Consider the following 27,177-nt stretch of genomic DNA (forward strand, 5'->3'; position numbering starts at 1 on the left):
CCGTTCTAGTAGGCAGGCACCAGTTTCAAATTGAAGGTGGACTAAAATCTATAAGTGTTAAATATATGCGGCAGTTACCCGGCCCAACAGCCAATGTATCTTCTTTGAGTGATAAATAGAAAAATTTACAGAAACAAAAAAATGGCATTTTCCCACGGGTCTGAAAGTGCTGCCATCTATGATTTCTACCAATTTCTGTTCGTGATTTCAGCTGAATTTATGATTCGATTTTTCGCACTTGGGATTGCGATAGAGAAATGGTATCACATGTGCTTCTTAAACCTTAAAAGCTCTCTGATTGTTAAAGAAATAGAGTTTATCCTTTGCTCCTTTCTAAGTGATGACGGTAGAAACTTGGCCTACGGCAAAAAAGTCGACTTTTGAACTAAGACAAATAGATTTTTTTTTTTTGACGGCAGTCGATAGTTCTTGATGAGCTGATCAAGCAATATCTCATCCATTTTTTGGTAGAAAAATTCCTTCATGAGATATACCTGTTTGAAAGTTTAAAGGGGTTGACAACTTCAGTAGTAAGGTACAAACTGAAACCAAAGATAGGCGATGCCAATTGTGAGACATATAGGGGAGTTTTAAGCCACATAATCATCTTCAGCAATGAGGGGTTTGTAACTTTTGCTAGTTAGTGTATCTATTATTTGCTTCCGGTGAAATTAATGTCTTATCACGGGAGAGGGACTTGTAATTAAGAATTGGTTCACTTTCGGCTAGAATTTGTGCAAATTGGTGCACATAGACTCACAGATAACTTTTTGATGCATGTGTTTATAGTATTTATTATAATATCCTTATAGATTAAAAAGTTCAGCGTTTAATCGAAGCGAGGAAACTTGACCAAAGTGTTGCTCTCGCAACACTTTACTCGGCAAAGCTGAACAGAGGGTGTTGCAACATCTCACATTACCTATACAAAATAGATCTAGTTTAAATTATACCCGTTCTTCTCTCTTAAATTCTGTTTATATCCAAGAGGCATGCACTTCATTTGTCACTAAAAAAGGTAAAAATATTGCTTCTACTGTTACTGTGTCCGGGTTTGCATACAATAAAACTTGCTAAACTCTCACTTGAAAGCAGAGTTTAGTCAAATGCTCTCAAAAGTGGTTGGATTATTGTTTTATTTAAAGGTAAACCAACAAAATGACCCAGAAAATTATAGGTCAATTTCAATTATTTATTAAAATCTTTGATTTCTCATTGATTTTCTAAATTTTCAACACTTCCTTTATGATTTTCAGCTTGGTTTTCAAAGCACTCAACACAGCATGCATGGGTGACCACAACTATTTATATTCTACTTTGGATTTTGAATTCATTCATCTTGCTATATACCTGGATATTTGAAAGACTTTTGGTTCCTTACCCCATGAATTGTTGTGTCGAAGACAATGTCTTGCTCACCATCAGAATCAAATTGTGGTATCATCTAGGGATCAGTCCTAGGGTCAGTACTATTTCTTAGCTTGTATTTATGTTTTTTTTACGTAGTAAATGAATAAGAATCTATAAATATAGATTTTGTCACCCTTAATCTTCCGGTGTCCATAATGGCATTTATAACTCGCCTTCTTCAGGTGTCCTTGTTTCTTTCACTGGTGACAGTAGCCTTGGTGCTTCTGGGAGATATGAATCGAAACTTTGTGGAATTTAGCAAATTTGTTTGAGGGAGTACTTCTTTGGTTTGATGCTAATTATCCTGCCCTAAATTTCTCGAAGCAAAGTTTTCTTTAGTTTTTTTTTTCTTGCGCGTTTCTCAAGTTTTCTCTCAGCTATCTGCAATCCATCTGTCAAATGGGGCTATTAGTAGATTGAAGGATTAGGATATCCAATTTTTTAGCATCATTATTTATGATAACTTGTTTTTCAAACATCACGTTGATTTGATTAAAGTGAAGATATGTAGAAATCTTGGTATTTCAACAAAGAATCCGCATGCTGGACACTAATCGCTCAAGAATTATCCCTTTACTGGATTTTGAACATACTTTCGAGTGAATATTTTACTTTTCCTCAGCTTCATGGTGACATAGCTCAGCCACTTTGTATTCTACCGTCTCTTAACCCTGATCAAAACTATATTTGCGTCATACAAATCATATTTATATCCCTTTCACTCCCTAAGTAAGGTTAGACTTGAATCCTGTTATGGCGAGTAATATTGTAGATAGTACGACCGTTTATTTTATTGAAAGGAATTGTTAAGAAATTTTGGGTTTCTTAGAAGTTTGTTTCTTTCCGTGCATGGTTTGCTTCTTTCGTAGACGTTTGTTTCTTCTGTATGGGTAAGCAATTTCGGGCTTCTTTGATGCTTATTTTTGTCTGTCTAGGTAATTTGCTTTGGTTTCTTAGATGTTTGTTTTTTTCTGTGCTTTGTTTTTTTGTAGACGTTTGGTTTTTCTTTCTAGGTACGTTTTTTCGATTTCTTAGACGTTTTTTTTTCTGTGCTTTGTTTGTTTTTTCGTAGACGTTTGGTTTTTCTGTCTAGGTAAGTTTTTTTTCGGTTTCTTAAACGTTTGTTTTTGTCTGTCTAGGTAAGGTTGTTTGGTTTCTAAGACGTTTTTTTTTCTGTGCATGTTTGTTTGTTCGTAGACTTTTGGTTTTTCTGTTTAGGTAGGTTTGTTTTTGATTTCTTAGACGTTTGTTTTTTCTATGCATAGTTTGTTTTTTCGTACACGTTTGGTTTCTCTGTCTAGGTAAATTTTTTGGTTTCTTAGACGTTTTTTTTTGTTTAGATAGGTTTTTTTGGTTTCTTCGACGTTTGTTTTTGTCTGTCTAGGTATGTTTTTTGCTTCTTAGACTTCGTTTTTTTCTGTGCTTTGTTTTTTTTTAGACGTTTGTTTTTTTTTCTTTACAGGTAAGATATTTTGGTCCTCTTAGACGTTTTTTTCTGTGTAGGGTTATTTGGAGTCTATTTAATTTATTCAATCCATTTGTTTCTTATACATGTTATTTTTTTGCTGTTATTCATAATTTTCATAGTCTACTTTTTTGTTTGAATTTTTTCTTTGACTTAGTGCTTAAGATATATGTTCTTTGTGCAAATTTCTAGTATATTATTTTCTACAGTCCTGTGGTCTCAATTTTTTCAACAGTATTTTCGTATCATTTGATAGCTGAAATTTAGTTTTATCCATCTATAGAATCCTATTTCTGAAACTTGCTTCGTGTTCTTTTTAGGTTTAGAAATACCTTGAAAATTAGCTAGAAATCGTCAAAAGGAGAAAACCTTCGTATATTTAAGTAATTTTGAGTCACTTTTTAAGCAAAAGTATAAGTTATATCATAATTCTGTCTCCGTGAATCGATAAACCTGAAACTAACAAATCCAGCAATGCAAGTATCTTGCCTTCAGGTGTAAATTACGACTGTAGGCTTGTCGCAAAGTCGCATGTTTCAGACGAAGCATAAGCCTTAAACGACTCGTGGGTTTTCCATTTTCTTTACATATCCAGGAGTCTTTGTAGGGGTTTGCACCATTTAATTACTGTATATTTATTCAATTATTTTTCCTTAATTATGATTAGACTTTATCTAAGTTATTATCACCCTTTCAGGAACACTTTTCTTGAATTCTTTCTCCCTTTCGCTGAAATACTTTACCTTTGATCCTACCTTTGCAAAGAAGCTTGACTGAATCCTTAAATTAACTTTTTTCAATGTTATTTTAATTCTAGTATTACTTTTTTTTATTATAAAGATTTCCCAATGCTAAAGCAGCTGCCTATAAAGGTGTATATGACTTTTAAAAATGGTTTTTGAATTGCAGCAGTTGTTTGAGAATTTGCAGCTTGTAAAATGTGTGTCCCTTATTTTGTGGTAAGATAAACAATTTTCTGCTGAATTGTAAATAATTGCAAAGTACCCCTTTAAAAATGTTAACAGAACAGGAATGAAGATTTTCTAAGGAGTTGAAATTATTTTTTTCAATCTGCGTTTCGGTCAAGTACTTAATTATAGGTCAACCCTCCCCCTCTTCAGAATCTTGAGGCTATAAAAATTCTCTCTATTTTTTTCCACTTCATTCTCCCCTTTTTTATGGCACTTGGTATTAACTAGGTGACATACAGCAATCGCAGATTCTGTCGGTCTGTCGGTCCCGGTTTTGCTACTTTAGGCACTTTCAGGTAAGCTAGGACGATGAAATTTTGCAGGCTTATCAGGGACCGGACCAGATTAAATTAGAAATAGTTTTCCCGATTTGACCATCTTGTGGGGGGGGGGGGGTAGTGGGGCCCCGTTGATTCGGAAAAAATAGAGAAATTGAAGTATTTTTAACTTACGAACGGTTGATCAGATCTTAATGAAATTTGATGTTTGGAAGGATATCGTGTCTCAGAACTGTTATTTTAAGTCCCGACCGGATCTGGTGATAGTGGGGGGAGATGGGAGGGGGAAACCTAAAATAATGGAAAACACTTAGAGTGGAGGGATCGGGATTAAACTTGGTGGGAAAAATAAAGTCCTAGATACATGATTTACATGACCAAAGCGGACCCACCCTCTTTGGAGTGGCTGGGGGGGGGGGGGGTAATTCTGAAAAATTAAAAAAATTATGTATTTTTAACTTAGGAACGGGTGATCGAATCTCAATGAAGTTTGATATTTAGAAGGGTATCGTGTCTTAAAGCTCTTATTTTAAATACCGACCAGATCTGGTGACATTGTGGGGGGGGGAGTTGGGAGGGGGGAACCTGAAACTTGGAAAACACTTAGAGTGGAGGGATCGGGATGAAACCTGGTGGGAAAAATAAGCACAAGTCCTAGATACATGATTGACATAACAAGAACGGATCCGCTCTCCTTGGGGTAGTTGGGAGGGGGGTAATTGTGAAAAATTAGAAAAAATAAGGTATTTTTAACTTACGAACAGATGATCGGGTCTCAGTGAAATTTGAAATTTAGAAGGATATTGTGTGTCAAAGTTCTTATTTTAAGTTCCGACCGGATCTGGTGACGTTGGGGGGAGTTTGGGGTGGGGGAACCTAAAATGATAGAAAACGCTTAGATTGGAGGGATCGGGATGAAACTTGGTGGGAAAAATAAGCATAAGTCTTAGATACGTGACTTACATAATTGGGATGGATCCGCTCTATTGGGGGGGGGGTAATTCTTAAAAATTAGAGGAAATGACGTATTTTTAACTTACAAAGGAGTGACCGGATCGTCATGAAACTTCATATTTAGAAGGACCTCGTAACTCAGATCTCTTATTTTAAATCTCAACCGGATCCAGCGTGATTGGGGGAGGGCAGTTGGGGGAACCGGAAATCGTAGAAAATACTTAAAGCGGTGAGGTCAGGATGAAACTGGATGGGAAAAATAAAAACCTGTCTAAGATACGTGACTGACATAACCGGACCGGATCTGCTCTCTTTGGGGTAGTTGGGGGGGGGGGGGGTTAGTTCTGAAAAACTAAAAAAATGAGGTATTTTTAACCTGCGAACGGGTCATCGGATCTCAATGAAATTTGATATTTAGAAGGATATCGTGTCTCAGAGCTCTTATTTTAAATCCCAATCAGATCTGGTGACATTGGGGAGAGATGGGAGGGGGAAACCTAAAACTTGGAAAACACATAAAGTGGAGGGATCGGGATGAAACTTGGTGGGAAAAATAAGCACAAGTCCTAGATACATGGTTGACATAACCGGAACGGATCCGCTCTCTTTGGGGTAGGTCAAAAATTGCCGTATTTTCAACTTACGAAGTAGTGATCGGATCTTAATGAAATTTCATATTTAGAAGGACCTCGTAATTCAGATCTCTTATTTTAAATCTCATTCAGATCCAGCTTAATCGGGGGGGGGCAGTTGGGGGTACCGGAAATCTTTGAAGATACTTAAAGCGGTGAGATCAGGATGAAACTGGATTGGAAGAATAACAACCTGTCTAAGATACGTGACTGATATAACCGGATCTACTCTCTTTTGTGGAGGTGGGGGGGGTAATTTTGAAAATTGATGTATTTGTAACTTACGAAAGGGTAACCAGATCTTAATGAAATTTGATATCTAGAAGAATCTTGTGCTTTAAAGCTCTAATTTTAAATTCAGACCAGGTCCTGTGACATTGGGGGGATTGGAGGGGGAAACTGGAATTCTTGGAAAACGTGAAAATTGGGGTATTTTTATCTTACGAATAGGTGATCGGATCTTAATGAAATTTTATATTTACAAGGAATTTATTTCAAATCCCGACCAGATCTTTTGACATTGGAGGGGAGTTGGAGGGGGAAATCTTGAAAAACACTTTGAGTGGAGGAATTGGGATGAAGCTTGGTGGATAGAATAAGCAAATGTCCTCCATACGTGATTGACGGAACCGTACTGGATTCGCTCTCTTTGGGGGTGTTGGGGGAGGGGTTCAGTGATTTGGCGAGTTTGGTGCTCCTGAACGTGCTTCGACGATGAAAATTGATAGGCGTGTCAGGGAGCTGCACAAATTGACTTGATAAAGTCGTTTTCCCAGATTCGACCATCTGGGGGGCTAAAGGGAGAGGAAAAATTTGAAAAAATTAGGTATTTATAACATACGAGTGTGTGTTCGGATCTTAATGAATTTTGATATTTAGAAGGACGTCGTGACTCAGTGCTCTTATTTTAAATCCTGACCGGCATTAAGCCTCTGATTTTGCTTTTAAATCAATCTTTTGATTCTTAGAATTTTGCTAGAGCTCACACCATATGATCTCTTGGCTCTTAGCTCTTCATGCCTCGTCACAAGTGCCATATGAACTCTTAGCTCTTGTTGACGTTTATTTCCCTAACATAATAAGAACTCCATAACAGGGTGTTGTAGGTTTCCTATCAAAATACCCATTGTTAAAATTCAGAATTTTTTTGAAATCTACTACTTAACTATAATCAAGCCTAAAGTATTAAAGACATCAGAACAAAAAACATTCCCCCCTGACTAATATTTGGTCTATTAATACCTGAAAACCCGATTCTCGAAGTTTTTGGCTGTTTCAAAATTATGAAGTTTTTAGGACGCTATCATATTTTGTTACTTTGTCTATGTTTAATCAGAGAAAAAAAATAAGAAAAAGTAATAGATGAATTCGACACTTTTGGTGCGAAAAATTCAAATATTAGCCATCTCCCAAAGACAACTACACTTTCAAAAGAAAACGACGTCTTCTAAAGCTGTTTGGTTCTACGTGTTTTTAATCTGTTTTTCAGTGATTTTTTTTTTCGGTGAATGGGAGCTGCGTTTTTCATTTCCCATCCCGCTAGATTTCTATCAATTTCCACTAGAGTGGAAATTGATTTTTTCTCAATGCTTCAAAATGAGTGCTCTTATACCAAGTGACGAAGAGTGAAGAAAAGTTTATGTGACGAAAAGTTTAAAAATTTCTACATTATATCAGACTGCTTAGAGAATTAAAGAACCTATTCTCAATGGCTACTCATTTCATTTGTCATTGTGTGCTTATAATGAATAATAATCACATTTCCTCTTTAGTTGTTTTAAAGACAATCTATAAGTAAAACACTTATAATTATCACTTGGGTATGTATAGCGACCAATAAAATCTTTTCAAGTAAAAGTTTAGCAAAAGAGTGGGGACAGAAACCCCCTGTTATACAGAATAATTTCTGTTCTTTTAAGTTTATATGCTGCTCTGTACTTTCATCTGAAAATATTATATCTATTGATTAAATTTAAGACATCAATATGTGATTACTCTACAGTTTTGGGTGAAAATAGTTGGTATCAAGTATGTTGCAAGTTTTTAGATTTAAATAGATTACAATGTTCTTTTGTTCCATGAGGCTGGGGAACTTACGGTGAAAAAAAAAGCTACAAAATGCAACATCCAGTCGCCAATTGAGGTATGAATTGCTTGGTCCTTCTACGAGCAAGCAAGTAGAATGTTTTTATTTTAGTCAAAGAGGGTAACATGGCCGATAATAACAGAATCTATCTTGCAGATTGAAAACTGCCCCCCTCACTATCGCCAAAACAGTCTTCAAATTTCAATCCCGAAACGTGCAGGACTTTTTTTATGGCACTTGGTATTAACCAAGTGACATATAGCAGTCGCCAATTCTGTCGGTCTGTCCCGGTTTTGCTACTTTAGGCACTTCCAGGTAAGCTAGGACGATGAAATTTGGCAAGCGTATCAGGGACCGCACCAGATTAAATTAGAAATAGTCGTTTTCCCGATTTGACCATCTGGGGGGGGGGGGGGAGTGAGGGCCCGGTTAATTCGCAAAAAATAGAAAAAATGAAGTATTTTTAACTTATCAGCGGGTATTTGGATCTTAATGAAATTTCATGTTTGGAATGATATTGTGTCTTAGAGCTCTTATTTTAAATCCCGACCGGATCTGATGACATTGGGGGGAGTCGGAGGGGGAAAACCTAAAGTCCCGGTTTTGCTACTTTAGGCACTTCCAGGTAAGCTAGGACGATGAAATTTGGCAAGCGTATCAGGGACCGGACCAGATTAAATTAGAAATAGTCGTTTTCCCGATTTGACCATCTGGGGGGGGGAGTAGGGGCCGGTTAATTCGGAAAAATAGAAAAAATGAAGTATTTTTAACTTATGAGCGGGTGATTGGATCTTAATGAAATTTGATGTTTGGAATGATATTGTGTCTCAGAGCTCTTATTTTAAATCCCGACTGGGTCTGATGACATTGGGGGGAGTTGGAGGGGGGAAACCTAAAATCTTGGAAAACACTTAGAGTAGAGGGATCGGGATGAAACTTGATGGGAAAAATAAGCGCAAGTCCTAGATACATGATTGACATAATCGGAACTTATTTGTTCTCTTTGGGGTAGTTGGGGGGGGGAGTAAGTCTTAAAAATTAGAAAAATGAGGTATTTTCAACTTGCGAACGGTTGATCGGATCTCAATGAAATTTGATGTTTAGAAGGATATCGTGTCTTAGAGCTCTTATTTTAAATCCCGACCAGATCTTGTGATGGGGGCGGGGAGTTGGGAGGGGGAACCTAAAACTTGGAAAACACTTAGAGTGGAGGGATCGGGATGAAACATGGTGGGAAAAATAAACACAAGTCCTAGATAGATGATTGACATAAACGGAACGGATCCGCTCTCTTTGGGGTAGTTGGGGGGGGGGGGTTAATTCTGAAAAATTAGAAAAAATGAGGTATTTTTAACTTACGAACGGGTGATTGGATCTCCATGAAATTTGATTTTTAGAAGGATATCGTGGCTCAAAGCTCTTATTTTAAATCCTGACCGGATCTGGTGACATTGGGGGAAGTTTGGGGTGGGGAGACCTAAAATGATGGGAAACGCTTAGATTGGAGGGATTGGGATGAAACTTGGTTGGAAAAATAAGCAAAAGTCTTGCATACGTAATTTACATAATTGGAACGGATCCGCTCAATTGCGGGGGGAGGGGGTAATTCTGAAAAATAAGAAAAATAACGTATTTTTAACTTACGAAGGAGTGATCGGATCTTCATGAAACTTCATATTTAGAAGGACCTCGTAACTCTGATATCTTATTTTAAATCTCAACCGGATCAAACGTAATTGGGGGGGGGCAGTTGGGGGGACCGGAAATCTTAGAAAATACTTAAAGCGGTGAGATCAGGATGAAACTGGATGGGAAGAATAGAAACCTGTCTTAAGATACGTGACTGACATAACTGGACCGGATCTGCTCTCTTTGGTGGAATTGAGAGGGGGGAGGTAATTTTGAAAATTGAGGTATTTGTAACTTACGAAAGGGTGACCAGATCTTAATGAAATTTGATATTTAGAAGGATCTTGTGCTATAAAGTTTAACTTTAGGTTCTGACCTTCTCACAAGTGCCAAATGGGCTCTTGGCTCTTCCGACCTCGTACCATATGAGCTCTCGGCTCTTCCGACCTCGTCCAAATGAGCTCTTGGCTCTTCCGACCTCGTACCATATGAGCTCTCGGCTCTTCCGACCTCGTCACAAGTGCCATATGAGCTCTTAGCTCTTGTTTTTATTAATTAGTACTTTAGGCGACTTTAATTATGACCATATAGACCTATGCGTGAATCATATGGATATTCATTTTAAAGCAATTTAACTAAGGTGATTGATTTGAGGCTTGATAGATTTATGCACAACGCTCTGTAATCGCATATAAGCCATTTTTAAGGAGTCGGTGGATCTTTGTTTAGGTGACAACAATGAGCTTGAGCCTCAAAAGATGCGTTTTTATGCCTAAATTTCTTAACTCTCTGGAAACCTTCAGGTAAAAATATAGAAGATTCTACTGGGGTAGGGAGACAAGAAATTAATCTCAATTCACTTTTGAAACTCAGGGATATTACTAGACTACGCCTCCGAGATAGGTTTTTCGTGATGACACTTTTCAGTGTAATATAAAAAATTTGACTCACCTGCTTACTGCCAAAAAGGCTAAAGGCTGGGAGATCATTATGGGTGCCATGACTTTTTTTTGGGCCAGGGAGATTTAAAGAACTCGCCTTTGAAACCATAGAAATGGTGACCATATAATTTATTTTTCATAATTCAACCCCCCTCCCTCTTGATAAAATGTGAAGGGAAATGTTTGTTATGTGTGACCATCATTCTCAAGGCTGTGTTTTAGACCTTATGATTTAAAGAGTCGGTTTTGAGGGGACGGTAACCGTCTCTGCATTCTGGGTAACCCTGGGTATGCTATTAAAATAAACGAAAATAAATTAAGAACAAGTTGTTTTTTTTAGATGAAAGTGAAAACCGACATTAAAACTTAAAACAAACAGAAAATATTCGGTTTATGAGGGGAGCTGCCTCCTCCCCCTATTCCTTGGACTTTGTGTGTCAATCTTGCAAGAACAACTCCTCAAATCACGTTTTAAATTTGAATCAGAAGTACGTGTAAAGCACTATACAGCTTCAGCCTTAAGAGTGAAGGGATAAGGAGGGGAGAACCCCCTCACAAATACAAGAATCTCTAGTCAATTGAAGTGTTAATGTCCTTCTGTAATGTCATTTGAAATCCATTTTCTTGATTGTATTTCAGTTATTAAAGTTGCATGGCCCTTTAAAATATAAGACTCTAAATATATTAGGCTAAGGACTGCAATTAGGGCCTGGCTGTTAAATTTCTATCTTGTCAGACTAATTACCTCTGGATAACAATCAAAGAGTGTATATAGGTATCTGGCAATCTTAATTCAAAAGGTAACTCATCTCATCTAATTTCATATATGCTGCGATTTTTTGGTCCGTTGGTTGGCCTTACTTGGTAATTTTGGATAGCCTGATCCAACATTTTTATTATTAATTTTTTTCTGAGTATATCGTTATATGTTTCTAATTGAAGGAATACTAAGTTTTACATTTTTTTTTGCAAAAGTGAAAAATCCTATCAGCTTTATATAGTCAAGTTGAGAAAAAATTCCACCAGAAAATCCTCTCGCCCTAGCAGGAAAGCATTTCTTAGATCCTTTCACAATTTAAAGTGTCAAGGACAATAAAAATGAATTCAAATTGTTTGAACTGGAAATTGTGGAGCATGCGCAGCCATATATGTATTAAAAATTGGCAAAAAAAATAAATCAAGAATTGATTTGAGCTGAAAAAAAATGTTTTAATTTTGATGTCCTTGGTATTTTTAGGATTTTGTCGAAATCCTATGACTCTGATACTAACTTTACAAGCAAATTCTACTATATCCTTGAGTTTCGTGTTTTCATTGTTATTTTAATGTTGCAGTTACTCTGTTTTCGTTATAAAAATTTACTAATGCCAAAACAGCTGCCTATAAAGGCGTATATGGCTTTTAAAGATGGTTTTAAAATTGCATCAGTTGTTTGAGAATTTAGAGCTTGTAAAATGTTTGTCCCTTATTTTGTGGTAAGAAAATCCAATTTCTACTCAATTATAAATGATTGTGAAGTAAGATTTCTAAATAGTCCAAAAAGACATATTTTAAAGAATTTAAATACTTTTTTGGTACTTGTATGATGTAGCTCCTACCTTGTATTCTTCTAATATGTTTTTCTAACACTCAAGCTTAATGAAATATACCTAAGTATGATAAAACATAATACTTCAGAAACAAATTTTGGGTATTTATTTGCACATTAGGGGGTAGGGGTAAAATAGCGGGTCTGCATACCTAATGTTTTAGGTACAATTTTTATGCATATTATGAAGTAAGAATTGTTTTCTAACTTCATATTGCCCAAACATTTAACCCCCCTCCTAATGTGCAAATATATAGCCAACATTCTGTTACTACTCTGTCACTTCTCTTTGTCTTGTCTCACGCTAAGCTGAAAGGAACTAACGAAAACTAGAGCTAAGAGCTCATATGGCACTTGTGACGAGGCCAGAAGAGCCAAGAGTTCATATGATATGCGCTCTAACAACATTCTAAGGATCAATAGATTGACTTAAAAGGAAAATCAGAGGCTTAATGCTGGTCAGAATTTAATATAAGAGCTCTGAGTCACGATGTCCTTCTAAATATCAAAATTCATTAAGATCCAATCACCCACTCGTATGTTATAAATCTCTCACTTTTTCTAATTTTTCCTCTCCCTTCAGCCCCTCAGATCAAATCAGGGAAAACGACCTTATCAATTCATTTTGTGCAGCTCCCTGACACACCTACCAATTTTCATCGTCCCAGCACGTCCAGAAGCACCAAACTCGCCAAAGCACTGAACCGTACCCCCTAACTCCCTCAAAGAGAAAGAATACAGTACGGTTACGTCAATCACGTATTCTACCCACCAAGCTTCATCCCGATTCTTCCACTCTAAGCGTTTTCCGAGATTTCTGATTTCCCTCTCCAACTCCCTCCACTGTCAACAGATCTGGTCGGGATTTAACATAAGAGCTCTGAGACATAAGTTCCTTCTAAAAATCAAATTTCATTAAGATCTAGTCACCCGTTCTTAATTTAAAAATACTTCGATTTTTCTAATTTTTCCAAATTAACACCCCCTAGCTCCTCCAAAGAGAACGGATCCATTCAAATTATTTAAATCACGTATCTAGGATTTGTACTTATTTTTCCCAAGTTTCATCCCGATCTCTCGCTCTAAGCGTTTTCCAAGATTTCTGTTTTCCCCTCCAAGCCGCTACCGGATCCACTTCGAGTCGAAAACAGAGCATCTAAGATATAAGATCCTTCTATATATCAAGACCCGATCACCTATTTGCTAGATAAAGATACCCCAATTTTCACGTTTTCTAAGAATTCTCGTTTCCCCCTCCAACTCCCCCTAATGTCACAGGATCTAGTCGGAATTTAAAATAAGAGCTCTAAAGCACAAGATCCTTCTAAATATCAAATTTCACTAAGATCTGATCACCCGTTCGGAAGTTACAAATACCTCATTTTTTTCAATTTTTCCAAATTACTCCCCCCCAACTCCACCAAAGAGAGCGGATCCGGTGCGGTTATGTCAGTCACCTATCTTGGACTTCTTCTTACTCTTCCCATCCAGTTTCATCCTGATCTCTCCGCTTTAAGTATTTTCCGAGATTTCCAGTCCCCCCAACTGACCCCCCCCCAAATGACGCAGGATCAGGTCGGGATTTAAAATAAGAGATATAAGTTACAAGGTCCTTCTAAATATGAAGTTTCACGAAGATCCTATCACTCCTTTGTAAGTTAAAAATACGTCATTTTGTCTAATTTTTCCTAATTATTCTCCCCCCCCCAACTCCACCAAAGAGAGTGGATCCGGTCCGGTTATATCAGTCATGTCTCTTGGACTTGTTTTTAGTCTTACCACCCAGTTTCATCCTGAACTCTCCGTTTTAAGTAATTTTCAAGATTTCCGGTCCCCCTAACTACCCCTTCGCCCCAATGACGCTGGACCCGTTGGGATTTGAAATTAGAGATCTGAGTTACGAGGTCCTTCAAAATATGAAGTTTCACGAAGATCCGATCATTCTTTCGTAAGTTAAAAATACGTCAATTTTTCTAATTTTTCAGAATTAACCCCCCTCCCCCATCTCCCCCAAATAGAGCAGATCCGTTCTGATTATGTCAATCATGTATCTAGGACTTCTGCTTACTTTTTCCACCAAGTTTCATCCCGATCCCTTCACTCTAAGTGTTTTCCAAGATTTTAGCCCCCCCCCAAACCCCCCCAATGTTACCAGATCCAGTCGGGATATAAAATAAGAGCTTTGAGACACGATATACTTCTAAATATCAAATATCATTGAGATCCGATCATCCATTCGTAAGTTAAAACTACTTCATTTTTTCTAATTTTTCCGAATTAACTGGTCCCCCCCCACTCCCTCTCAGATAGTCAAATCAGGAAAACGACTATTTCCAATTTAACCTGGTCCGGTCCCAGATACGCCTGCCAAATTTCACCGTCCTAGCTTACCTGGAAGTGCCTAAAGTAGCAAAACCGGCACAGACAGACCGACAGACAGGCCGACAGACAGACAGACCGACAGAATTTGCGATCGCTATATGTCACTTGGTTAATACCAAGTGCCCTAAAAATCCTATTCAATGATGCGTCAATGAATTACCAACTTGAGTGCCAGGGACTATATCGTAGAAGTACAAATTTTTAAAATCTAATTGAATAGATCTATCACAAAATTAAATCTAATTTTGACTGGATGTGTTTGGAAAATTAATGGGGATTGGGAGAAAGGCTGCCTGCCCTCTAATCTCTTTTATCCTTAAAAAGGGTGCTATAACTTTTAGTTTTTAATTGAATTAGCTTCTTTAAAAGTCTCAATGATATTGACAGCCATTATAGAGCGGTGCTGCCTATAATATTGATTAAACACCCTTTAGAAAACCTGCATGCAGAAAGTTTTTAGTTTAATTGAAAATCTCCCTAAATGTTCTTACCCTTAGGATCATGAGTTACAGTAATTGCAGTAGTAGTATTATTAGTATGCACATACTGCCATCTGGCTACTTCAAAATCCGATACAATGTGTTTTAAGCTTGAAAAATTATTTAACTTTAATTCTGCTCATTTTTGGTTTTCAGACAAATACAAAAAATATCTAAAATAATAATAGTTTTTATCAAAGGGTAAATTATCCTATGGATTTTAGAAGGCCTTTATAAGGCAAGGAGGGGCTTTAGAAGGCTGTTTATTCTAAGCTTGATTTCATCGTTCGTTCTATTTTCTGTTCGTTTAGGTCTCATTTATTTATTGACAGGGAATTTAGGTCATTTTAAGTCGGAAATATTATATGGCTTTTTTTTCTGCTCATCTTAGGTGAAATAAAGCTCCTTACTTTTCTTTATAAACCTTTTTTTTGGAAAAAATCTTTTTAAATTTTTTTTTTTTTAGTTATTAATTGACTGTTTTTTTTATTGGTTTGTAATGGAAGTATTTGTAAAGCGTTTTTTTTCCATTTTCTGCTTAAAAATTAAGATTCTCGCTTGCTATTTATATTTCGAACAAAATTTTGCAACAAATATTTATATTATGTAATTTAGAATGAATGGGAAGTACGTATATTATTCCACTTGATGGTATAATTTTGCACAAAATCTACTTTATTTTTTTACCTTCTATAGGACTGAAGCCATCCTCGACTATCATCCTGTAGCAATCTTGAATATAAACGAATAATCGTAACGATTTTATGTAAATAGTTTTACTGTCTTACATTTTGTTTTAACTGATTCTTTGTTTCATTAATTGAATTTTCAGCTCATTTATTAAAAAGAGTTGTGTTTTATTGTTTAAAAAATAAAAATAAAAATAGGATGTCAAGAATAATTGCAACCCGACTTGTCTCCTGATTGGGACTCCAATGGTTCTGAAATTATAATTGAGATCATGGCCTAAAATTAACAGACCAGCATTAAATACAAGAACGTTACTTTGCACTTAGAATGAATAAAACAGCATTTTTATTAAAGAATTTACTGTCTCTGATAATCTCTCTTCAGTTCCCCAAGTAAAAATTTCGAATAATCTTGACGCCCGTCCCTCTCCCGTCAAAAATTCCCCCGCTCCCGAGACATTGCGGATATGGTTCCCACAAGTCACAACTCAGCACCCTCTGACCCCTTCCAACTTCAACACTCCCCAAAATTTTTAATTTAATATACTAAGTTGTTCCAACGATATTACAAATACAAATTTTTGTCAACGTCGCACGAGTTTTATTGAAAACTGTATTTGAACAATCTAGCTACTTATCCGTGGATATATCATGAGTCTTATAAGAACTCAGAGTACAAATACATCCCTTATAAATTTCGAATGCTCAACCCTCCTCCTTTCTTTTATCAGCAGTGTCTGAATACTTCAACTTCATCTCCCAGATCATTCCCAAGATATTGTAGATGTGCTATTTTGCAGACCTGAATACCCACAACGCCTTTCGATATGCCTCCTTCCTGCCTCTCTAGGTGCAAATAACGAATATAAATGACTCCCCCCAATGCTCCCTCAAAGTGTCGACGCGATTCCTTCAGTCATTCCTTATACAGTGTAAAACAAAACAAAACAATATATGGGAATATAACTTCTTCGGATTTACTCAGGTATGCGTGTTGCTTCCAGAGCTTTTGGGAAACATTGTTAATCTTCGCCTAGCAAAAGATCCGTGAGAACTTACACGGAACACAATTAGCTAGAAAAAAAAGTTTTTGTTAGCTATTTTTACCCTCCCCCCTCATACAAAAAAAAATATGATTTTTCGTTCCAAATGATGATATCCAAAATTTGCAAGCTAATCAGACACTCAGGATCAGACATTCCCCATTTCCATTATGAAATCCATGTTTATACATGGCGAACTTAGGGAATTTACGATCTCTATCTCAGGGGGTGTGGATGCCATGTCATCCCTTAAGACACGTTTGTAGGAGAAAATGGTACAGGACGGAACTGCTTGCCCCTTTGACTCTGTTAAAAAGAAGACTAGAACTTCTAATTTTCCAATTCAATGAATTGCGCTCTTTGTAAATTTCAGATACCCCCACATAGTGTTTAGTACATTCACATTGTAATTTAAACTTAAAACTCTTAGATGCACTGGAAAGGCCAATTTGACAACCTTGATACCCATTATGTCTTTAGATTTAGTTGAATATTCCCCAAAAGGTTCAACTAAATACTCTTAGTCGTTCCTAAGATTTTGTCGATATGTCTTTCCGAAGATTTTGTAGATATGTGTAACGACCTGTATACACACACTCTATTTTGAGTTAGTCCAAGATTCCCCTGGGATTCCCTGAAAGGTTCGAGTTAATAACCTTAGAGGCTCCCGAGATATTACAGATACACCATATTGACAACCTGGATATTCATAATATTTTCTTATGTAGTTCAACACCCCTCTTCCTCCTCAACGCTCCCTGAAAGTTTCAGTCAACTACTTCAAGTGTTCGTAACATTTTGCAGATCCATCATTCTGACAACCTGGATTAAAATAGTGTTTATTGATTTAATACAACACCCCCAAGACATTCACTGAAAGTTTCAACTTAATACCCTTGCTACTCCAAAAAATACGCCATTTCGACAGCCCTTAGGTATTTACCGTCTTCTCATTTTTCCAAATATTTCCCCTAACATTCAATGGAAGTTTCGACAGAATGTGATTAATTGCTCCAAAGATATTGCAGATATGCTATGTGTGTATATAACCTGCATACACACAGGTTATTTTGATTGAGCTAAACTTTCCACTTAACATCCCATATATTCTAAACTTGATATCCTTCACCTTTTCGGACATCTTGGATCTGCCTTCCTTTTGTAGTTTGAGACCTACCTGTGAACAATAGATAGCCTGCATAGTTTATAGTCCTTGCACCAGAGACTGTGGGAGGCTATTTCATCCTTGGAGTCAGGTTTATTGGAGACTTCGACTAATTTGATCAAAATGTCCGCTTTAAAATAATATTCAATATCTTCGGCTGGTAAGGGAAATGGTTGATTAAAGAGAGTGTGGGACGGGGTTTGGCTACGCTGTAATCACCTTAAACTCTGTAAGAGGCCATTACAAACTTAGATTTTCAATCGAATGAATTCCCTCCTAAGTTTTCATGTCCACTCCTTCCATACGAAATGCTATGAGGAAAGAAAAAGAATAGCACATGGAAGCCATGGTGGTCTTTGCATAGGCAGTAGTATTGCGCAGCCTACGATCAAAATTGCAAGTTCTTTTACATCATTTGAATCAATCATTCTGTCATTTTAGCTAGCTGTTTGTGCTGCATGCATCACAGCCAAGCCAGTTGGCAAAACTGCTGATGAAGAAGAAAGGCTTGCCATCTTTGTACTAGCAGGACCCAATTTCAGTAAAAACGACGCAGGACGATTCTCACAATCAGGGAGTCCTAGCTGGTTTGATATGGCCAATTTTATGTTTCACCCAATGATGGGAATGTTTCAGGGAGGGGGAAGAAATCAAGCTTCTCATGGACAAGTTTTCCCTGGAGCAGTCAAAGACCCTTCAATAGAAGCACAGTTTTCAAATATGGACAATATTCAAGGTTTGCCAACAATTCCTCCACCACCTTTACCAGATCAGCTTTCCGAGCTTCCTTTGACAGATTTATGTAAGTAATGTTTTTCAATTCTATGCTACAGCTGTTAAGCAATCAGCAATCTAATAAGTGGTATTACATAGCCTTGCAGTTCCGCTATTGATAGAGCTGGTGCGGATTGAGAATATCCGTCTACCATATAAGTCAAATGAAGATAGCTTATCTCACGTATCATAATAAAATCTGAATAGCTGAGGCTTAATCAATGTCTCTGAAAGGAAAACAGTCAGTGACATATAGTGTTAAACCCCAAAATCACAAAATGAATTACAAGAAAATACTAGATGATCTTTGTTTTCTCTTTTTCACTTAGCTTTAAGTTGAACCAACGAATAAAGAACCACTTTTGATATGAAGTGATAATTGATATATTTGTATAGCTTTTTGTACAGATAATCTGCGTTAAATGATGGAAGATTTATTAAATGCTTTCCAGAAGAATTGTCTAAGGATAGCCTTTGGTAGTCATTTTACTGACCGAATGGTCAGTGAACAGTAGGCTGTACAATAAACATGGTTTGATCACACGTTTTAAGGCTAAAATGGAGGAAGCACGAAGATGGTCTATCCATATTTTACAGGGGAAGGTTGACATATTGCCAAACATTGTGCTTCTTGGCCCTCCATCTGGGGCTAAAGAAAAAGGGCTCTTCCCCAAATGGAGTGGGAAGAGGCCGTAAGGAAGGATCTAATGGAAATTAGTTTCTTATTGGGGGGTTGAAGAGCGAAGCCTTGAATAGAGTAAGATGGTGAAGGAGCCTGCGCAGCTATTTTCGCCACAAGTAATTCGGTACTACAGTGAGTTACTGCTGGTTTTAGTGGTAGTAACCTATGGTTTGTTTAGATATATAGCCTAAACTGTTGGAGAAGGAGGAGTAAATGGCATGGAGGAAGAGTGTTCGTTGCTGTGTTGGCCTCAGGTGGTTTGGTGTTACGGTGAGTTATTAGTACTAGTAGTAGTAGCAGTTTAAGATGAAAGGATATACATACTTTTAGAATGTTTCTAATTGTGGTTAAAGAGACCTGAATCGTAATGGCAATCCGAATTTTAATAGACAAATTTAAGCTTGTTTTGGATCTGTTTTAATTTGATACATACTGCGACACAGTAAGTCGCTCTAATAGGTTTTAATTCCTATCAAATCCTGTCAAAAAGTGAATATTTCCACTCGTATAAGTTTTCCACAGTCTTTGCTCCGACTCCCGAACGAGCTCTACAGCTTTTCTCGAGCAAGAGGTACTTGGTACAGCTTTTCTCGAGCATACTTGGTCAAGCGAAATCGACCAGGCGATGTCGTCATGTGAAATCCTGCCGGTACTACGTTTCACAGAAAGTAAAAGTCTTTTATGTGCTAATTTATTTGATATAACTATTTTACACAAATATTTAAAAATAGAAATAATATAGGAGATATTGCAACGAGGAAATTTGAAACGCAGCAAATAGTAGAAAAAACTACTGTAATTGATCATTTCGATCATATGTCTAATGGTTGTACTCAGCAAAACAAAAAAGCATAATAAAGATAAAATTCCACTTATTATAAAAATAAGGATATTAAAATTAAAGCCATATATAAAAGAGTCCTGGTATCATTACTCGGCTCAAGTTCGACTGGGAAACTGAGCTTAGAAATGGTATCAAGACTTTTTTTATTTATTGTTTTAATTTTTAGTTTTCTCGTTTTCAATTGTCAGCTGAATTTTATCTTTATTCTGCTTTTTTTGGTCTATTGCAAAAGGCCATTATTTATTGCAGAAATGTTTAATATGTTTCCTTCTACAATTCACGGTCTTTAAGGTTTCCACATTCTAGTATGTGCTTTATTGTTTCTATGGCGGGAATGCTATATTGTGGCCATCGTCATTCAATATTCAAAAGAAATTATCTGAAGCACGATTTTACCAGTCCGTAACCAGGAAGCTTTCATTTACTTAAATATAATTTTTTGACCGTAGAAGCAAATTTTTCAACTCTAACCTGAAGTTAAAACGAACCGAATATTAGCCTTACATTAAGATATTTTTGTGCCAGGTGGCTGTAGAATTTGGCTTCCGAAGAAAAGTCGACTCTAGTCAGAACCTCGTTTGTTGAAAATCTTAGATATTTTAGTAATCCGATCAACACTGAGTGACTTTGGGCCAATATTTCCAACTGAAACTGAAAAGGAAATTTGTAATAGAAATTGGTGAACCCCAATACTGCTTTTTATTGATGCATTGTCGTACGAAAATTCTTTTATTAGTTAAATAAAATAACTTTAGCTGTTTGAAGGATCTATTCCGTCAAGCACTTTAAATGCTAGAGCAACTTTGGGCTTTACTCAAAGCACGTCCATAGGGTTCTTTTTTCTTTTTAGCCCATACTTTGGAAAGAGGTGTTAGTTGGTATAAATGTTCTCTTGATTTTTCCGAAGATTTTGACTCAGTTGTGCGTGGTCTAGCTCACACTATATACCCACTATATGTTTTCATACTGTATAGTTATTTTTCAGTTTCTTGCACTATTTTTTTTTGCAAAATTAAGCATATTTTCATTCCCCTAACAACACAGTTTTCATTTAAATTCATTTTAACTTTCAATGATAAATTTTTGGTTTAATTAGAACTTCAGTTCTCTAACTAGTTAAAAAAAGAGATGACCTTTGGTTGGTTGATAGACCGAATAAAAGCAAACTGTTGGTGTTTCTTATTGCTCAATAAAAAAAACTGTAACTACTTGTTATGATTATATGAAATATCAGCAACTAGGAGTAAGCTGGAAACAAAAACCAAAACTAAGTTTGGAATACCAGCCACAATTTTGCTAAATTGCTTGTTAATAATATCACAGATTGGCCCCCATGCATTATTGTGCTAATCAGAGAACATTTTAATGTACAGTGCAGAAGTGCCTTGCACCAGATTTGCCAATCTATCCTCAAAACTTTCATTATAAAGAACACAAATAGCACAATCTTGATGTCAATACGCTAACGCAAAGTTGGAATAGAGCGTTCTATTCTTACGTAGCGTTATGTTTCGCTCCGGAAGCTCTGCGTTATGCAGTAGCACGCTTGACGCATCAGTGTGAAAGAGGTGTTATCCTTTGGCTTCAATTAGCAATAATTTCTTGTATTATAGGTCTCGAAAAATACTGGTATGAAAATTCTTTTCTTCGTTTTAAATTTGTTTATGGTCATTATTTGAAATTTCTAATTCACAGAGGCAAGATGTGAGACATAGGAGGGGAGGTACCTCCTTCCATTTTCAAACTGTATTTCCAATATATTGATTGATCTTCTGAATAATTCCGTTCTGGAAAATTCTAATGTCTTATATCTAGTTTATACGGATCACATTCACCTGATTAGTCACCTCCGAAAGAGGCTTTCTAAGTCTAAAAATTGTGTTGCGCTTATTCCTCAATCATTGCTCTATCTCTCAGTTATTTTCTCTGAACGTTAATAAATGTGAATTTTTTTCAATGATTCTTTCTTTCTCTCTTTCTAAATCAAAAATTAGTTGTCAAATTTTTCTTGGTTGGTGCAATCTTTCACGGGGGTTTGCAAATATTCGACAGTTCTTTCGATCGCGCAGGATTTCCGATGCTAAGCCTAATCTTCAGACTTGGTGCTCAAAAATTATCTCTATTAACAGTAAACATAACCAAAACCATCACCGAAACTGGGTTTCGATCGTTTCATGCAGCATATTTCGGTGTATGAGATTTCTACTGCATTTCCCGGTATGGTATAAGAATAGAACAATTTTAAAGAACAATACTACTATTACTTAGAGCTCACCGCAGTACCAAGCCACCTGAGGCCAACATAACAACAAAAAGCTCGTCCTTCATCTCAATCTTTTCAAAAGCTTAGTCTTTATACCCCTACCAGAAAGTTCCCATTTTCGTTAAATCTTTCCTTACGACACCCTCCCACCCCAACTGAGGGCAATATGTTTTTTGTTTAACCCTAGACAGTTGACCTAAAAAGATAATTTGTCATCTTACCTCAGCAGAATGTGCCCTGGCCATCTCAACCGATCTTATTTGTAGCCCTAAAAAGTGATTGATCCGCACTTTTCGCACAGCCTTCTGTTTGAAATACGGTCAATCAGTCTGGCACTCAAAATAAACTGTAGGCAGTTTCTCTGGAAAACATCTAGCGAATCATCCACCGTTTTTTGGAGCTCTAATTCTTCAGAACTATAATTTACCACTGTAGCTTACAACATTCTAATCTTTATTCAGAGACTTATCTTCATATTCTTCCAAGGTTGGCTATTCTACTTTTAGCGTTTCCACTGTGCCCACCGCCTTTTCTAGTAATACTATCAAGTTAAGTGAAGCTGTCCACTTGATCGATCTTTTCGTTTTGCAACGTCACATTTTCATTTTCACTTTTCCTAGCCTTAGCGACTTAGTTTTCTAGACATTAAATTTTCAAGCATCTTCTAGCACCCTGAACTCGCAATAACTCTAAAAGTTCTTTCATTTTGTTCAGAATTCCTATTTGAAGATATCTCAGATTGGAGATTTGAAGATTTTGAGAGTCATGAAAGGTTCTAGGATGCTTAAATCATCAGCATAATCTGAGTCCCAGAAATTTTTACTTCCTCGATTGTTATGCCTCTGGCCAGTAGCACACCAATTCCCGGGGAAATTATTACTCATATATCATGGATGCGTATATGTTTTTTATGGAATAATTGTAAGAGCAATATCTCCTTAATCAGTCCGTAGACATGTTAAGCCACTCAGTTTCATCCATCATCCCATCCTCAAAAGTTTTGGCTAGTAATGACTCAGGCCAGGTTCACGCTAAGTAATTACGCGTGCTCCTTAATCCCAGCCATGACCAAATTCAAATCTTCGACACTCTTAGGCCCAAGTGTTTTGGCGCCCCTAGATCCAAGAAGTTTTTTGCAGAGATACAGATATTTACGGGGAAATCGCCAAAAATTCGGGGATAGTGGAAGTCCTGAGCAAAAGGCAACTGATGAGTGATGAGCCAAAAGTAATGCAAGAGAGAGGTGATACCTAACTCTTAGCTGTCATGGTTGAGAGACATCTGACAGTTTATAAGCGGCTACGAAATTCCCGTGTTGTTTCAAGATCACTTTTCTGTGAATAGGGAGCACAGCAGCAAAGTTCAACTAGCACTTTGACAATATATCACATCAGTCCAAATTTTGTTGAGAATCACTCAGTGTTTTTCTTGCGTCCCTTGCATTGTGCACCCCTAGGCACGGGCCTATGCGTATATACTGGCCTAGACCCAGCCTGTTATCTCTCTGTATTTCCATCTAAAATACAACCTATGTAAAGTTGCCATATGATTTCATAGTTTTAACTATGAGGTCTCCCCTTGCAGTGATAACTCAGCCAGAAAAAGAAAAACATAATTAAAATAAACTGGAATATAAAAATAGATGCTATCATATATTTTACCAAATGCTGATAGTCAAAAATCAGAACTGGTAGTCCAGGAATTTGTAGTCAATTCCCACAAGGGAAATCCTCAGTTGGGGATGGTAATTTTCGTGAGATAGTATCTTCTGCGGGGAGTATTTTACTGGGAGCTGGAGTTGGGGAATGAACGTGCCTAGCCCCCCTAGTAGGTTAGAGTTACTGTGAATAAAAAGAACAATAGCCTTTGTAAGCATTAGGATCTTGTATTTATTGTGTAACTAATTTGTTCTGAATAAATTCTTTCAAGATTCTTGTGTACACCAAAACTGGAAATTAAAATTTTTAGTCGATTATAGCCCAAAATATGGGCCGTTCATTAGTTTTGCTTTAACGTGAGCAACCCCTGAAAAGCGCAAACGTCAAGCTTATTAGATGCACATGCCAGAGATTTGAAGTTCTTTGACGTTGATTGTGTTTACCGACAGAACCAAGATCGAGAATTGAGATTTTTTGTTTCTAGTTCTTAGACCTCTTTAGAATATTTTGTAAGTTACACAGACATATTGTTCCACTTTTTTTAGCTTCAAAAGCACAGGGTGCTGTCAATGCTCCCAATGTTGGCCTCAATGTCCCCAGTGTTGTTCCTAATGTCCCAGTAATAAATGAAGGAAAGGAAAGAGATGAAGAATCAGATGTGGAGTCGATTATCCAGGCTTTACAAGCTTCGCTGAGTAAGTGTTTATAATAGGGTCGTGTTTTGGCTTGTCAATCTTCCAAGATCTCACATTTTTGACGAAGATAAAATTTTAAGAAAACGATAAGATCATAGTTCACAGACTGTGTGTTTTTTTTTTTTTTTTTTTTTGCAAATATTAATACATTTTGTTACGATAAGTGGTTTAACAACTTTGACAAAAATATCATTGAAATTGGTTCGATGACAAAATTGAAATTTTGGGAGATTGATATACTCAAAGCCTTATTTTTTTTGTTTCCATCGACTGAAAATTTTTCTTTCTACTTGTCAAATGCAGCTTCAAGATCTTTTAGTACTTGATCTTCAAAGACATCTTACAAGCTTAACCTACTGTCGAGGAGTCCTTCCTACAAAGCTTGAAATGAATCTTTTGTCATAAACTCCCTAGCTTTGGATAGTTACTGCTTTCACCGTCAACATATGAGGTTCTATTTATTAAGCATCAGCAACTTCAAGAATTCCTTTCAAGCCTCATCCTTGGATGATATGTCCTATGTAGCCGAGAAAGCTCATGAGAAATAGAAAACCTGGTAAATTCAAGGCAATCTTTCAAAGTATGCTTCCAGGTTTTTCGCTTTCTATTATTTTCATAGGCTTCCACCATAGAAGCTGGTCAAACGTTACAATAGGCACAAATCCTTATTTCTCTCCTTGATCGGCTACAAAAATAAGGCAGAATCAAACAGTTCATGGTAACGAACTGTAGTAAGGAGCGACCCGGCTCAATAGTAAACGAAACTCTAAAAATCAGAATTTTGATGCTAAAAGATGCATCAAAAGAATCGGATTTTTATGCTGATTTTAAATATATAAGTTTCATCAAGTTTAGTCTTTGTCATCAAAAGTTAAGAGCCTGAGAAAATTTACTTTATTTTGGAAAATAGGGGAAACACCCCGTAAAAGTCATAGAATCTTAACGAAATTCACACCATCGCATTCAGCGTATCAGAGAACCCCCGAGTAAAAATTTCAAGCTCCAATCTACAAAAATGTGGAATTTCATATTTTTTGTCAGAAGACAGATAGATCACGGGTGCGTGTTTATTTTTTTTTTTCTCTTTTCCCCAGGGGTCATCGTATCGACCACGTGGTCCTAAAATGTCGCAAGAGGGCTCATTCTAACGTAAATAAAAAGTTCTAGTTCTATTTTTAAGTGACCAAAAAAATTGGAGGGCACCTAGGCCCCTCCCACGCTCATTTTTTCCCAAAGTCACTGGATCAAAATTTTGAGATAGCCATCTTGTTCCGCATAGTCGAAAACCATAATAACTATGTCTTTTGGGATGACTTACTCCCCCAAAGTCCCTGGTGGAGGGGCTGCGAGTTACAAACTTTGGCCAGTATTTTCATACAATAATGGTTATTGGGAAGTGTACAGACGTTTTCAGGGGGATTTTTTTTTGGTTTGGGGGGTGGGTTTTAGGGGAGGGGGCTATGTGGGATCAGCTTTACTTGGATGAACATGTCATGGGGGAAGAGAAATTCAATGAAAAGGGCGCAGGATTTTCTAGCATTATTATGAAAAAAAAACAATGAAAAAATAAACATGAAAAAGTTTTTTCAATTGAAAGTAAGGAATAGAATTAAAACTTAAAACGAACAGAGATTATTAAGCATATGAGGGGTTCTAAAATACTGTAGCATAAATAGCGAGGTATTTAGGAGGAGATAAATACCTCGCTCTTTATGCTAAAGTATTTTTAGTAATTTCAACTATTTATTCTACGGCCTTTGTGATTCAGGGGTCATTATTAAAGAATTTGCACAAAACTTAAGATTTAGTCTAAAGAGCGAGGTATTAAAGAGGGGACGAACCCCCTCATATACACAATAAAAATATAAGAATATAAAAGTTTGTTACGTAAGTTAATTCTTAAGCTACGTAAATTTTTTACTAATAAAAACGTTCGTTAAAAATTAAAAGTTCTAGTTGTCTTTTTCAGTAACCAAAAAATTGGAGGGCAACTACGCCTCCTTCCCCACCCCTTATCTCTCAAAATCGTCTGATCAAAACTAAGAGAAAACCATTTAGCCAAAAAAAGGATTGATATGCAAATTTCATTTTAATATTATATGTGCGGAGAGCCAAAATCGAATATGCATTAATTCAAAAACGTTCAGAAATTAAATATAAAAAAATTAGTTTTTAGCTGAAAGTAAAGAACGACATTAAAATTTAAAACGAACAAAAATTACCCCGTATATGAAATGGGTTGTCCCCTCTGCAATCCCTCGCTCTTTACGCTAGAGTTTGACTCTTTGCCACAATTCTACTTCTTAAAACATTTAAAAACTTTAGCGTAAAGAGCGAGGCGTTGAGGAGGGGACAACCCATTTCATATATGGGTATAATTTCTGTTCGTTATAAATTCTAATGTCGCTCTTAACTTTCAGTTAAAAAAAAACTTGTTTTTTTATTTAATACAAGCAGGGCTCATTACTTGAAGGAAAATCTATCATGGGTAGAAATAAGATGCCTGCTTTTGCAGCTGGTTTTTTAAATATCAAACAGTTCGTGGTAAC

The 27,177-nt window shown here is 36.6% G+C and overlaps 1 protein-coding gene across 2 annotated transcripts in view; it reads left to right on the forward strand.

Moving 5' to 3' along the window:
* The first annotated feature begins 3,754 nt into the window (after window positions 1–3,754).
* The window catches only part of LOC136041976 (uncharacterized), a 54,067-nt gene continuing 30,644 nt past the window's right edge, over window positions 3,755–27,177 (forward strand). Inside the window, exons 1-3 of one of the 2 annotated variants that reach the window (XM_065726803.1) lie at window positions 3,755–3,834; window positions 18,154–18,514; window positions 24,479–24,628. In XM_065726803.1, coding sequence (XP_065582875.1) covers window positions 3,814–3,834; window positions 18,154–18,514; window positions 24,479–24,628 — 532 coding nt within the window. In that variant the 5' untranslated portion in view covers window positions 3,755–3,813. Of the gene's footprint in view, window positions 3,835–11,734; window positions 11,842–18,153; window positions 18,515–24,478; window positions 24,629–27,177 lie in introns of those variants that run through there. The other variant, XM_065726802.1, reaches the window with a different exon arrangement.

Source organism: Artemia franciscana, unplaced genomic scaffold, assembly GCF_032884065.1.
Source record: "Artemia franciscana unplaced genomic scaffold, ASM3288406v1 PGA_scaffold_52, whole genome shotgun sequence".
NCBI lineage: Eukaryota > Metazoa > Arthropoda > Branchiopoda > Anostraca > Artemiidae > Artemia > Artemia franciscana.